The sequence below is a fragment of the Miniopterus natalensis genome, chromosome 15, assembly GCF_054644295.1.
Source record: "Miniopterus natalensis isolate mMinNat1 chromosome 15, mMinNat1.hap1, whole genome shotgun sequence".
In the NCBI taxonomy this organism is placed as follows: Eukaryota; Metazoa; Chordata; class Mammalia; order Chiroptera; family Miniopteridae; genus Miniopterus; species Miniopterus natalensis.
In genome coordinates, this window is record NC_142095.1 from 30702916 (window position 1) to 30717542 (window position 14627).

A 14627-nucleotide genomic window follows, 5' to 3' on the forward strand; every position below is an offset into this window, starting at 1 on the left:
TTAGAGCTGGAGAAGACTTGGCCCTTAGATCAAGGTAGGTTCTGAAACCCTTGATTTGAAGTCCTTGCAGCTTGGAGCAAGTTGTTCTTAGCTTCAATTTTGTAAAATTGGATGACAGGTTACCCTGTGTAGTTCTTGTGAAGATTGAGAAAATGTGTGAAAAGATCTAGATGAATTTCTTCTTTAAATTTTTATTTGGTGCTGAAATAGCACCGTATAGCTTCTGTCCAAGAATACAAATTAGGATGACACACAAGTCCCTCTATATATGATAAACCTTGGATATTTGTAGATGGCTTTCAGTCTAATCCCGCTTATATAAAATCCCCCAGTTTGCTGCTTTAGGCATAATTTCTACAGGTGTGAGATCCTTAACTGGTGATAATTGGGCCTCTTGGGACTCAGATTTAACACCCAAAACTCCTTTTCAACTACAACAGCTAGAATCTATGTGTTTTTGTTTTTAAAGAATAGTTTCTTGGTTTTTAGAAAGAGGAAGGGAACGAAACATCGATCAGCTGCCTCCTGCACGCCCCCCAACGGGATCAAGCCCGCAACCCCGGCATGACCCCTGACCAGGAATTCAACCATGATCTCCTGGATCCTAGGTCTATGCTCAACCACTGAGTCATGCCCGGCCAGGCTATTGTCATTTTTTGACAACAGGAGAAAGCAGTCAGTGCCCCTGCCCCAGCTGATGTGGCTCGGTTAGAGCATCGAAGGGTCTCTGGTTGGCTCTGCAGCCTAAGTTGGGGCACATGTGGAAGGCAACCAGTCATGGCTCTCTCATGTTTCTCTATCTCCCCCTCCCTCCCACTCTGAAAAAGCAATGGGAAAAATATCCTCAGGTGAGGATCAACAAAAAAGGTCAGTGTCCCTGACGGTATTGCATGCTTTAAAAACTCTTGCAGTACACCAGTTGAAAATCACTGCTGCAGTTTAAGACCTTAAACAGCATGGTTTTCTTTTCACCATCCTGCGTCAACTGAGCCAAAAACAAATGCACTGGTTATCATTTTCCTGGTGTGCTAGGACTGGATTTAAGGCTCTTAGTTTGAGTAGATAAAATGTCTTACAGGTTGACTGTCCTCTGTCCAAAACCTAGTGTGAAACATTTGTTAAGTAAATTATTGGTCATTTTCATGATTTCTTTAGATTGACTTGGGACATGTACTGACTAGAAGAATTGTGCAGAGAAATAGTTGTAATTTAGGACCTCTTTTATTAGCCTGGGATAGCACAAAGTTCTTTGGCCTGTCACTTAATTCTGTGTCCTCAGTACTAAAAGAGACATGTTCAAAACCTTCCTCAGAAGGACACAAACCATGGTTTGTACTTTCATGCTTTACTGTTTCCCAGTTTGCTCACAAGTTTTGAAATTTAAAAAACACAGTAGCTCTAATTCACTACCCACTCTACCCCCTGCAAGAAAACATTTCTGGTTCATCACTGCCAATTAGAAATATATATGTTTTTTTGAATTCTAAAAATGTGAAAAACTCAGAAGTAGAAAATGAGTTTTTAAGATGTCCAGCCAAAGCATTAATTTTTGGTGTATCAATTCGATCAAGTGAATCATGAAAATGAGTGGGAAGAAAGGCCAGCCTGCTGCCTCCTAACCTCACAGCTGTGAACACAAGAGTATATCTAAATGCTAAGTATTTTGTGAGGCAGGGCCTCCCCAGCTTGAAGGAACCAGACAGACCAGTGTGAAGTCTCATCAATTTTGTGAAAGGCTTGGAGAATTTGCTGTTGCTTTGAATGGCTGTCCTGAGTTAAAGGGCCCAACTGTTGGCTTGGCAGCCTTACAGGTTCTGGTTGGGGGCCGATGAGTTGGAGTCCTTGGAGAAGGCACTGTAAAGCCCAAACTGGAACAGGAGGTCCCCCAAGGAGAAGAAAGTTTGGAATAAAGGCCAGTGGCCTTTGGTGGTGGGACAGTGAGACTGAGACCTCAGGCTTGGGTGGGTCCCCTTTTCTTGACTGAGGACCCATCTAGGGGCTGGAGTAGGACTAGCTGAGCTCCATTGAGTCTGTGCTGGGGGCTGAAGCAGAATCCTTCTGGATGCTCTCAAAGAGGGCAGCAAGTTCAGGGTTGGATCTGATTTGGGAAGAGAAGTCGGCCATGATGGGGCTTTTTCCCACTTCTGGGATGGTCAGCAAGGCGGCCACTGCCCTCATGGCAGAGCGCTTCAGTTCATCTTGCTTCTCAAATTCCTGCTTCACCGAACCAGCTTTGACCTAAAGTGGGAAACAATGAGCCATCCTTTACTGAGCCTGTCCTTGCACCACAGCCTCTTCGGCTTCCTCTCTACCACCTGCTTCACAATCTCCTATGGTTCCAGCCTCCTGAGGGTTTCTTCCACCTCTGGGCTTTTACACTGGCTGATTTCCCAAGAGGGTTCTTTGTCATTCAAATTAGCTTCAAAGTCACCTAAAGCACCTCCAAACAGCCAATCTAAATTACCTTTATTTTTTGTAATAAATTGAAGGTGACAATTGGTATAAAGTGTTCACATAATCTTCCCCTGACAAGAAGCATTGACCTATCTCTTTATTGTGCTTAAAAGAAACTCTTGGTACCAGAGGATATCACTGAATGGATGACTGTGACAGTCTTCTAGGCTGTCATCTGTCCATTCTGCAGAGGTAGCCAGAGAATAAACATCAAAGGTGCCTTGTCTGCTTTCTGTTTCCGCATCCCTCACCCTCTCCCGCTTACTCAGAGAATCTCAGGAATTCCCCCATTGCTTATAGAATAAAGGTCCTCCATGACTTAACCCAGACAACTAGTCTCTTCCCCCTCAAGAATCTGATTGTCAAGAGCTTGGTATTGGGGTTGGACAGTCCTGGGTTCGAATGGCTCCGCCAGGTCAGAGCTGTGACTTCAGGTAATCACCTTTTTGTCCCTCACTTCACAAACTATAAATAGGAGCCTCCTTTTATAGGGCTGCTATGAGGATTAAATGACCAAGCAGGTCCACATCCCTTGTCCGAAATCCTTGGGGCCAGGTGTGCTTTTGAAATTCAGGAGTTTGGGGGTGTTAGAAAGGTGATAGTGTGCAGATAACGTGGGTCTGGTACAGTACCATATAATCAAATACACTAGTATTTCCCCCTCTAAGTTTATGAAAAAAATGTAAGAATATTATGAATATCACAAAGAGGGAAATAAGGTCAGGTTTCAATTACTTACCAATTTTATCTGTGTTATCCACATAAACAGATTTTTTTTTTTTTTTGAAAAGATTTTGCTACATGGAAATTACTGCTCTATGGGTGTCTCTCTTCTTTAAGCTCCAATCTCAAATACTCTGCCCTCTTTGTGACTAATCTTTTTACTCGTTCAAAACCCAAATTAGTTCTTTCATTCAACAGGTATTTACTGGTGTTCCACGCTCTGTTTTCAACACTGCAGCTTTCCATGCAGCCTTCTGTCCCAGATCCCTACCCTGGACCCTAAGGCATTCCAGTCTAGCAGCAACGCTGCCCTATATCAATCAACCCGTCAATCATTGACTACTAAGAGTCTGCCTCAGTTTCCCAATTAGATGTGAGAGGAGGGAGCCCATCATGTTCAATGTTGTATCCCTAGTACCTTGCACAAGGCCTGGCACCCAGGAAATATTTAATGAGCGACAGAGACAGAGCTGGATTTGAATTCCAGCTCTGCAATTTGCTAGCTATGTAGCCTCTGCCAACAATTTCTGGTCTGTTCCCCTGTGTATACAAGGGTAAGAATAAGAAGGAACAAGAAGAATTTTATAGGATGATGATTAAAATAAGCACTTCCCATACGTCCCGTGCTGCAGGAGGTTCTTGGTAAATGGTACCTATGAGCGAGCTGCAGAAGGCCCACAGGTGTGCACGGGGCTGGACAGGGGGCTTACTTTGGCAATGCAGGTGGCCCTGAGTGGTTCAATGAGCCGGTCCACCCTCTGCAGGACTGGTGCAGGACACAGGGTAGCCAATCGTGCGAGCATGATGAAAGTCAGCATCTGCCCAGGAGGAAGGAGACAGAGTTCTTGGTGAAATGGCCCCAGACCGGACGAAGCAGGCCCTGGGGAACAGCAGAGACTTTGGACCCAACACCTGGAGCTCAAGTTCAAACTCTAGCACTAATTCTCACTCAGGCCCCTGCCAGAGTCTGGTAATACCAACTATGCCAACTATACTTGCTTGATCTGAAGAGAATCAGATCAGAAGAGGCACCAGGGAGGGGGCAGTTCTCAAGCTCAGATGCCCCCTGGGCGAGGCAGATACTGCCCTTGAGTGAAGGGGGCCAGACGGGAACTGGGAAGGAGTAAGGAGTCTACGCCAGACAGCAGCTACTAAGCTCTACCCCATTGTGGCGGGTGGAATATGCCCCAGACTTGACGGATTCTTTTCAAAAGAAACCCTGATTTTCATGTAAAATCTCTCCATTTTTAAATGTTGGTACCTGATTTAAACAAAAACAAAAAAACTATGTGAGCTGGCCCTGGCTGCGTAGATTAGTTGGTTAGAGTGTTGTCCCAGATACACCAAGGTTGCAGGTTTGATCCCTGGTCAGGGCACATACAAGAATCAACCAATGAATGCGTAAATAAGTGGAACAATAAATTGATATCTCTCTCTCTCTCTTCTCCTCCTTCCTCTCTCTAAAAAAATAAATAGAAAATAAAAACTTTGTGAGACAATTAAATATGTCTACAGGCCTGGATTCAGCCTGTTTTAGAAAGGGTGAAGTCCCTACAAATGATAGATAGTATAAAGGGTGGTTGTTTGAAATCCATACGCCCTACCCATCCCCACCAGCCATCTACCCTGCCCTGATCCCCACATGCCCCACAGCAAAGGAAAAAGACTGGGGCAGAGCAGCAAAGAGCACGGCATTAGACATCATGAGCTATGACCCAGGGCTCCTCCACTTCCTGCCTTGTGCCCTTGAACTAGCCAGGTCTCTGGTTTCTCCCCTGTAAGCTGGACATCTAAACTCTCTCTCCAAAGGTTAATGTGAAGGCTTGATGAGATAACCAGAAGTTGCTCAATAGATGTCTCACCCACCCTTGTCAGTACCAAAAGGGGCCTGGACACAGCTTATGGTATCTAATGCCATATACTCTTTGCTGTTTTGCCTTTCTTCCTCCTCTGCTGTGGGGCATGTGGGATCAGGGCAGGGTAGACAGCTGGTGGGGGTGGGTAGGGAGTGTGGATTTCAAACGACCACCCTTTAAACTGTATCATTCGTAGGGACTTTACCCTTTTTAAAAGAGGTCACCATTATTCTCCAGGCTGAATCCAAGCCTGTAGACGTATTTAGTTGGCTCACACAATTTTTTGTTTGGTTTTGGGTTTTTTAAATCAGCCCAAAGTTTGCACTGATGCCCAGGCCTTGTCCTGTGCTCCCTGGAGGGCAGGCAAGAAGAGCAATGGCCAGAGAGGAAGAGAAGAACAGAAAGACATGCTCAAGCATGGGAAAAACCCATTAAAAATAACTCGATTTTATCAGTGAGTCTTGGCCATCTTTCACATCAGCACACAGAGATCTAGCTCATTCTTTTTAATGCGGTTAGGATTCCATGACTGGTGGTATTCAGTTTATGGAGCCAGTGGAGTTTATGGAGATAAGTGGAAATTTGGGTAGCTGCCAGATTTTCCCAATTCCTAGAAATTAGTGAAGAACAGTCTTTTTTTTTTTTTTTAATTCTCACCTGAGGATATTTTTTCATTGCTTTTCAGAGAGAGTGGAAGGGAGAGAGAGAGAGAAACATTGATGTAAGAGAGACACATCTATTGGTTGTCTCCCCAATGAGCCCTGACCAGGGCCAGGGTCGAGCCTGCAACCAAGGTATGTGTCCTTGGCCAGAATTGAACTCAGGACCTTTCCAGTCTGAGGGCTGACGCTTTAACCACTGAGCCAAACTGGCTAGGGCTGTGAAGAACAATCTTGAACATAAAACTCTGAACATATGCAGAAGTCAGTCCAGAAGCTCATAGACGTATAATTGCTGGGTCAGTGTGTCTGAGAATTAAAAGTTTTTCTAGTTATTGCCAAACCATCCTTCAAAGAGCTTGCCATCGTAGAACCCACCAAAGGTGTTTGAGACATGGGTTCTTTTACTTATCAGAAAAAAAAATAGAGCTATTTTCATGGGGGTTTCTGGGGTAGGGAGTGCAGGACAAGCAAGCAGTAGGTCCAGTGGTGCCTGGCTGTCTCCTCGGTATGAAGTGGGCATGGGTCCCGCAGGTGGCTCATCCTACCCGGATATCATAGTGGTCCTTCAGGCCGTCCTCCACGTGATTCAGGAACTCGCAGATGTCCAGCTGGCCCAGACAGCTCTCAAGCAGTGAGTACATGCACTCAAAGGCCGCCTTCCGCACATCCAGCCCATCATCCACTGTGTGCTTAAAGGGCCCCATCTCCACCTGCAGGAGGGGAGAATGACAGATTAGGGGATGTGACCTTAGATTGTAGGAACACCTCCCCTAGTTCCTGCTGCATACCCCACATCTGTTGTTCAGTACTGTGTCTCATGCTTTATATTCAAGTCTGCATGCCTTTGCTTAGCCGACAATGCCCTTTCATGATGATAACAATAAGAATTACCATTATTATAATCTACTGAGCAGTTATGATGTACCAGGCACTGTGCTGAGTGTTTGACAGATCATTGTATGATGATTTAGCTGTTCAATAACCTTTAATCTCTGCCCTTTAAATCCTTACTTCACCAACTGGGCTATAACTAAATTAAATAATCAGCAGAGTGGGTGTTTCCTTCAGGAGGCCATGAGCTCCCTGGTACAGAAACCATGTCTGGTCCAGCTCTGAATCCTGGCACTCAGACACTGGGCTGGTGCTCCGCAACCATTTGCTGAATGTTGAGTGATAACAAGAGTCACCAACATTGACCGAGTGCCCACTGTATACCAGGAGCAGTTCTGAGCACCTACAGGACTCAACTCACTGAATCTTCTCAATCACCCTATGATGCACACATGATCATTTTGCACACTTTGCCTGTGAGGAGGAACTGAGGCTCAGAGTGCGTAAGGTTGCCCTGGCAGGGTCACACAGCTGGGAAGCGGAGGAGCAAGACTTGACTCAGTCCATGGGACCTGGTCATCCGATGAGCTGGACCCTGGTCCTCACCACAGCCCCACCAGTCAGGCCCAAAGGCTCCCACTCAGCCCTCCCCCAGCCTCACCTCTCGGATGAGGTCCCGGCGGATCTTTGTCTCCTGGTAGAGAAGGGGCAAGATGTCACCCAGCAGGTCCCGGACCAAAGAGGGCTTGTTGTGCACAGCAGAGTTGAAGAAAGTCAGAGTGGCCCGGCGCACGTTCAGGTCTGGGTCCTGCAGGCTCTCCATGAGCTCTCCTGGCAGAAAGATGAGGGGGGTGTGAGGGACGGCACAGTCAAGACACAAACCACTTCTACCCTTCCCTCCATTACCTGGTGCATGTGAGTCAAGCATACCTGGCTGAACGGGGTCAGACATGTTACGAGCATCTACTTTGTACCATGCACAGCAAGCCTTCAAAGTCCAGATAAGAATGTGGACTCGAGCCTTGGCCAGTGTTGCTCAGTGGTTATAGCGTCGGCCTGCACACCAGGGGGTCGCGGGTTCAATTCCCAGTCAAGGGCACGTACATACCTGGGTTGCAGGTTCGATCCCTGCCCCAGGTCGGGGCACGTGCAGGAGGCAACCAATTGATGTGTCTCTGTCACATCAATGTTTCTCTCTCTCTCTCCCCCTCCTCCTTCCCTTCCCTTTCTCTAAAAATCAATGGAAAAAGTATATTCTCACTCCTTGGGTGAGGATTAAAAAAAAAGAATGTGGACTGGAGCCTGGCCTGGGTTCAAATCCAAATTCTACCACTTCCTAACTCTGGGACCTAGGAGAGCCTCGATGTCCTCATCTTTGTAAAATGGAGGTAATTGCAGTATCTATCCTGTAGCACTGTGTTTATGATTTAAAATGTGGTAGTTGCCCTAGCCGGTTTGGTTCAGTGGCTAGAGTGTTGGCCCAGGGACTGAAGGGTCCCGGGTTTGATTCCAGCCAAGGGCATGTACCTTGGTCGCAGGCTCTATCCCGACCCTGGTCAGGGTACATGCGAGAGGCAATCAATCGATGTATCTTTCTCACACTGATGTTTCTTTCTCTCTCTCTCCCTTCCACTCTCTCTGAAAGTCAATGGAAAAAATATCCTCAGGTGTGGATTAAAGAAATAAATAAAAATAAAATAAAATGTGGTAGTATATAGAGCACATAGCAGAGGACCTGGCACAAGGCAAAGATCCTACGAATGTTAACCTGATACTATAGATGAGGCTCCTGAAGATCAGAGAGGTGAAGAAACTTACACCAAGTCACACAGCACTTCCCTAAGTATACCTTTTTGTATAGTTTAGACTTCTTAATAACTGTGTTATTGTTTTATATATTCAATAAATAAATAAAATCGAGAATTGGGAGAGCCCCCCCAAAAAAACAACTAACTGTATTTCAAATGATTAATATAACTGCCTAGGAAATGAAGGAGAAAACAACTCACCCAAGTAACTTCCAAACAAAGAATTCTGATTACATGCTCTCAGGCTAAAGACAAAAGGACTATAAACAAATACTGACTTTTCACAGAGATAAAGGTTACCAATTCTCAGACTACTTTCTGCGTATTCCAAAATTAAGTGAATAAATATCTTTTTTTCCCCACTGATTTTTTTAGAGAGAGTGGAAGGGAGGGAGGGAGGGCGAGAGAGAGAGGTAGAGAGAGAGAAACATCGATGTGAGAAAGACACATTGATTGGTTGCTTCCTGCACGTGCCCCAACTGGGGCCGGGGATCAAACCTGCAAGCTAGATACGTGCCCTTGACTGGGAATCGAACCCAAAACCCTTAGGCTCGCAGACCGATGCTCTAACCACTGTAGATAATAGGAGTTAGGTTTTTCCCTGTAAGAGAAGGGTATTTGGAAAAGGAGGCTAGAACGAACCCTTTGGTGGTGGAGAAGAATAGGAGGTAAAAAATGGATACATGTGTGTCTGTCTGCATACATATATCCAAATTCTACCACTTCCTAACTCTGGGACCTAGGAGAGCCTCGATGTCCTCATACATATATTTCCTAGTACGTCCTATCTGCTGAGAGGGCCTAGAAGCAATGGCACCCAGTAGCAATAAGCATATATAGTATTCAGATCTTGGACTCTCAATACCACTCTCCACTAAAAGCAATCTTGGCTGCTTGGATAAATGGCTGATTCTAGGGCTGGGGCAGAAAAGATGAGGCTGGAGCATCTTATTGTGCCAAAAAGTAAGGACATGCTCAAAGAATGACGGAAACGTGTCAATGAACATGGGAACCAGCTTGAAGGGCTCCCATGTGCCAAATCTGAGACAATCTTGAGAATCAAAATAAATAAAGACAGTAACCCACTGAACGAACTAGGACTCTATGAGTCTATAATGATATGGATAAAACAACAAATAAGTAAATACATGGGGGAGAAGAAAACGTTTTTCCTGAGAATAAAATGCAAACTAATGAATATAGAAGGAATGTTGGAATTAAAAAGTTGCCATCTGGCAACTGTCAGTAATCCCTGATTCAGACAAGAGAACACAATGGATACAAAACATAGTGGGCAAAATTTGATAAGGAAGAGGTATTTCCATAGGCTAACACATATTTATTCATTCCAAAGGAAAAAGAGTAACTTTAGGGTGAAGAAACCTACAAATCTCCACCTTAACGAGGTGATCGGAGTTACCATCACTAGACACAGGACAAACTGCCATCATGTGCCTCCTGATGTCACGCACTGGGGAAAATAAAGTCTCCCAGCACAGTGGGATTCTAACCCAGGGCCTTAGTTTTCTCGTCTGTAAAATGGGGCCAGTCCTACATTTCACACAGGGGGTTTTGAGAATTAACTGTGATGAGTTATATTGAAGGATCTAGTGTGGTACCTAATACACAGTGAGAGCTCAAAAACTGGTTCAAACATACAACAACAAAAACCAAACACCCAGGTGGAGGCCGCTGGGGTCGCAGCCATGGGCAGCTTGGGCAAGATGAAAAAAACAGGGCTAGGGGCAGTGTGCACCCACTGGGTGAGGACACAGGATGAAGTCACTGCTGATGATGTTGCTGTAGCTTCTGGACATGTTCTCCAATTCTAAGCGTAGTCAAATCTGCTGACCCCTTCCTTGGTTTCATACAATGGTGCCCCAGCATGTGGAGCTTAGCACCCCCATTTTATGGCTGAGGATGAGATGATCCATCCATATTCACACAACCAGGGAGTGGCAGAGCCAGGATTTGAACCCAAGGTTGGCAGACTCCAAAACCTCTCCACAGTCCAGTAGGCTGCCCAGTTAAAGACCCATAGATGCCCTGGCTGGTGTGGCTCAGTTGGTTGGGTATCTGAAAGGTTGCTGGTTTGATTCCCAATCAGGGCACATGCCTGGGTTGTGGGCTCGATCCCCAGGAGAGGTATTCAGGAGGCAGCAGATCAATGTTTCACTCTCACACAGATGTTTCTCTCCTTCCCTCTCCTGTCCTATCTAAAATATCAATAAAGATATAACAAAAAAACAAAAACAAAAAGAGACCCACAGGTTTGGAGCTCTGAAGTGAGCCTAGTCTTGCAGAGGCCCAAAGGGAGGGGGGCTAAGCCTCCTCTCAACAAAGTCTGCTCTGGCCCCTCAAGCTAAAAGGCCCCTCGGACATTGACAAGTAAGTCAGGGAGCCACTCTCTCCCGTCCCAGTGCAGCCCTGCCTAGCTTGGTGCCCACTGAAGCCAGTACATTTTGAGGGGTTGGTAGCTTTCCACTTCTAAGAGCCTATGTGTTCATGGAACACTTTCCCCCTCAACTACACATGGAATCTCCAAAACCTTAGAACTACTGATTTTCATGTCCCCATTTTACAGATAAGAAAACTGAGGCTCAGAGGTGAGAAAGGGCATGCTGGGCTCACCCAACAACTCAGTGGCAGCACAGGGACTTGAACCCAGGCTCTGCTGCTGTCATGGGAGTGAGGTGGCCTCCTGAGTCTCCAACTCCCTTCAGTTAACGTGTAAGAAAAATCAGCCCAAGTTCAAGGGCTGTGGAGGGGACTGAATGAAGCTAGGGGCCAAGGGGATGCTCTGCTCACCAATAAAGCTCTTCAGGAGGGGGTCAATGGGATGAGGCTGGTCCGAGATGAGGAATTTGACCGCTGTGATGACAGTGCTCCGGGTGTGCGGCTGACCTGCAGGATAAGAGGCAGTAGCTTGAAGAGGGGCGGTGCCAATCCTGGATACCCACAGGTCAGAAGGTGCCAAGACTGTCCTCTGCCTCCATGGAAGGCAGAAATATACCCCACCCCACTTGAAACTCCCCTCAATCTTTGGGAAAGTCAATGCTACCATTTCCCTTGGTAGCCTAGAAACTTCCCTGAATTCTTTCTGCTGTGGCCGAGAGAGTAAAAGTATAAGTGTGCAGGTAACCACACTGTCAGATACAAACCGAGAACCAAGAACTCAAGAGCCAAGAGCCCAACCTAAAGAAACCTTTACTCAGGCCTTGGGACTGCATTCTATTTTTCAGACACATTATTTCAGTTAATTCTCAGAATTGTCCTATTTATTGGTTGATAATAATATATATTAATTAAAATAACTAATAAAATTATTAACCTGTTTTATATATGAGGAAAGAGAGACCCAGAAAAGATAAGTCATGTCTAGGGTCACACGACAGATCCAGAGTTCTGAGCCTTGGCTGGGCTCTCCTCCCCAGCCCTGCATTCTCCAAGCAGGGGGCAGCTGTACTTTAGGCAGGCTGAAGGCCAAGGGGATTCCAACAGAATTCAGAGCATCTCCAAAGTTTGGGAATAAAGAACTCGCTTAGTTTTGCTTTTCTGCTTGCTTTCTGAGTGGAGAAGCTGAAAAAAGGGAGGGAAATACACTTCCCATTGGGTGAAAGAAATAAATCAGCAGCTGCCCCACATGCTTCTCAGTCTCTTCTCTAAACTGCTCACATTCTACTGGCATGTTTTGCAGAAATAGAAAAAAAAAATCCTAAAATTTGTATTGAATCACGAAAGACCTCAAATAGGCAAAACCATCCAGAGAAAGAAGAAGAAAGTAGGCAGCATCACACTTCCTGACTTCAAACTATAGTATTAAGCTATAATCATCAAAACACCATGGTACTGGCATAAAAACAGACACATAGGACAATGGAACAGAATCAAGAGCCCAGATATAAATACAGGCATATACGGTCAATTAATATTTGACAAGGGAGCCAAGATTATATGGCACTGATAAAATTGGATATTCACATGTAAAAGAATGAAACTAGGCCCTTATCTTATAGCACTCAAAAACAATTAACTCAAAATGGATTAAAGACTTAAATGTAAGAGCAGAAACCATAAAACTCCTAGAAGAAAACATAGGAATAAAGCGCCTTGACATGGGTCTAGGTAATGATTTTTTGGACATGACACCTAAAACACAAGCAAAAAAATAAAAAAACAAGTGGGACTACATCAAATTAAAAAGCTTCTGCACAGCAAAATAAACCATCAACAAAGTGAAGACAACCTATGGAATGGGAAAAAATATTTGCAAACCATGATAAGGGGTTAATACTCAAAATATATAAAGAACTCATAGAACTCAATAGCAAGTAACATAATCCAATTTTAAAAATGGGCTAAGGACCTGAATACATTTGTTTGTTTGTTTGTTTTTTTGTTTGTTTGTTTGTTTGTTTTTCAAAAAAAGATACTCAAAAGGCCAACAGGTACATGAAATGGTGCTTGATATCACTAATCATCAGGGAAATGCAAATCAAAACCACAATGTGTTAGCACCTCGCACCAGTTGAAATGGCTGTCATCAGAAAGAGAAATGTTGGCCAAGATGTGGAGAAAAGGGAACCGTTGTGCACTGTTGGTGGGGATGTAAACTGGTGCGGCCACTATGGAAAACAGTATGGAGGCTGATCAAAAAGTTAATAATTGAACTACCATAGGATCCAGCAATCCTGCTGCTGGGTATATATCTAAAGGAAATCCCATCGCTATCTCAAGAGTTATCTGCACTCCCGTGTTCACTTCAGCATAATACCATAAGACACAGAAACAACCTAAATGTCATCAACAAATGAATGGATAAAGAAAATGTCACACACGCACACACACAGTGGAATATTATTCAGCCACAAAAAGGAAGGAAATCCTGCCATTTGCCACAACATGGATGGATCTTGAGGGCATTATGCTATATGAAATAAGAGAAAGACAAATACTATATGATCTCACTTATATGTGTAATCTGAAAAAACCAAACTCATAAAATCAGAGATCAGATTTGTGGTTGCCAGAGACTGGGGCGGGGAGAGGGGGGGCAAAATGAATGAAGGTGGTCAAAAAGATACAAATTTCCAGGTATAAGCTAAATAATTTCTGGTGATGTAATGCACAACATAATGACTGTAGCTAACAGTATTGTTTTGTATATTTGAAAGTTGTTAAAAGAGTAGATCTTAAAAGTTCTCACCACAAGGGAAAAAAATTTTATAACTATGAGAGTTGATGGATGTTAATTAAACACACTGTGGTAATCATTTCGCAACATATACATACATCAAATCATTATGTTGCATTCCTTAAAACTAATATGATGTTCTATGCCAATTATATCTCAATAAAACTGGAAGAAAAAAAATAAACTGCTTGCTTCTCTCCACGTCCCCCCACTATTGCCCAGCATATAACAGTAAGTGGGTTAAGGCTGTTTCTATCACAAACTTTATGTTCGAGACTCAGAAGAAAGTTTACAATTTGGTGTGAGTGAATTACAGAATTCAGACTTTTGGTTTTTCCCTCCTTCTCTTTCTATCCTGACTGGCTCTTAAGATGACTGGAGTTGGCTGATGAAGATACGCAAATAGAACAGGATTAAGTGAATTTAAAATAAGAAAAACAGGACAAGGCAGGGAAGTGAGCTGGAGACTAGAGTAAGGGGCTTGCAGAGAGAGGCAACTGAGAAGTCCCATGAACTCGTCAGAAGCAGGGCTAATTTGGCTCTGAATTTTCTTTCCTACTATGTGACTGGTTAGCTGGCTCAACAGAATGCATGAGGTAGAAACAAATCAGAGCTTAGAAAAGGCAGGGCTGCTCCTCAACCCAAGACTCGCTTCTCAAGGGTCCTTGTGAAGAGCCCTGTGAGTGTAATGGGGAATGTCCTCAGGGAATGTTCTTCCTGTCCACACAGGAGTGAGAACCACACAGCTGCTTCTTGTAAACCCAGCAAGGGCTCACCATAATCACCAGCACAGCAATGGCAGCGGTTATTCAGTGTCGATCAGGTACCACAGACTATACAAAGCACTCTGCCTGCACTATGTGAACTGACACATCCACTGACCCTATCAGGGACCAGCTAGCTGACCAGCTCCAGGCCTGGAGACCTTTCATTCTCAGGGGCCCAAATAACCCCACAGGTACACCTATATGCTTTCTTTCTCCCCGAGCTGTGGAACACCCCGATGTCCCTGATCTGACCACACACAACCTGCACCCTGGTTACTGCCTGGCCCTCTCCAAACCCCAGGGCATGGCATCCAGTCTTAGCCTACATTTCC

The 14627-nt window shown here is 44.7% G+C and overlaps 1 protein-coding gene across 1 annotated transcript in view; it reads right to left on the reverse strand.

Moving 5' to 3' along the window:
- Positions 1–787: 787 nt before the first annotated feature.
- The window catches only part of CAND2 (cullin associated and neddylation dissociated 2 (putative)), a 32663-nt gene continuing 18823 nt past the window's right edge, over positions 788–14627 (reverse strand). Inside the window, exons 11-15 of the mRNA XM_087824979.1 lie at positions 11143–11238; positions 7188–7357; positions 6241–6405; positions 3888–3995; positions 788–2238 (exon numbers count right to left, since the gene is read on the reverse strand). Coding sequence (XP_087681105.1) covers positions 2011–2238; positions 3888–3995; positions 6241–6405; positions 7188–7357; positions 11143–11238 — 767 coding nt within the window. The 3' untranslated portion in view covers positions 788–2010. The remainder of the gene's footprint in view (positions 2239–3887; positions 3996–6240; positions 6406–7187; positions 7358–11142; positions 11239–14627) is intronic.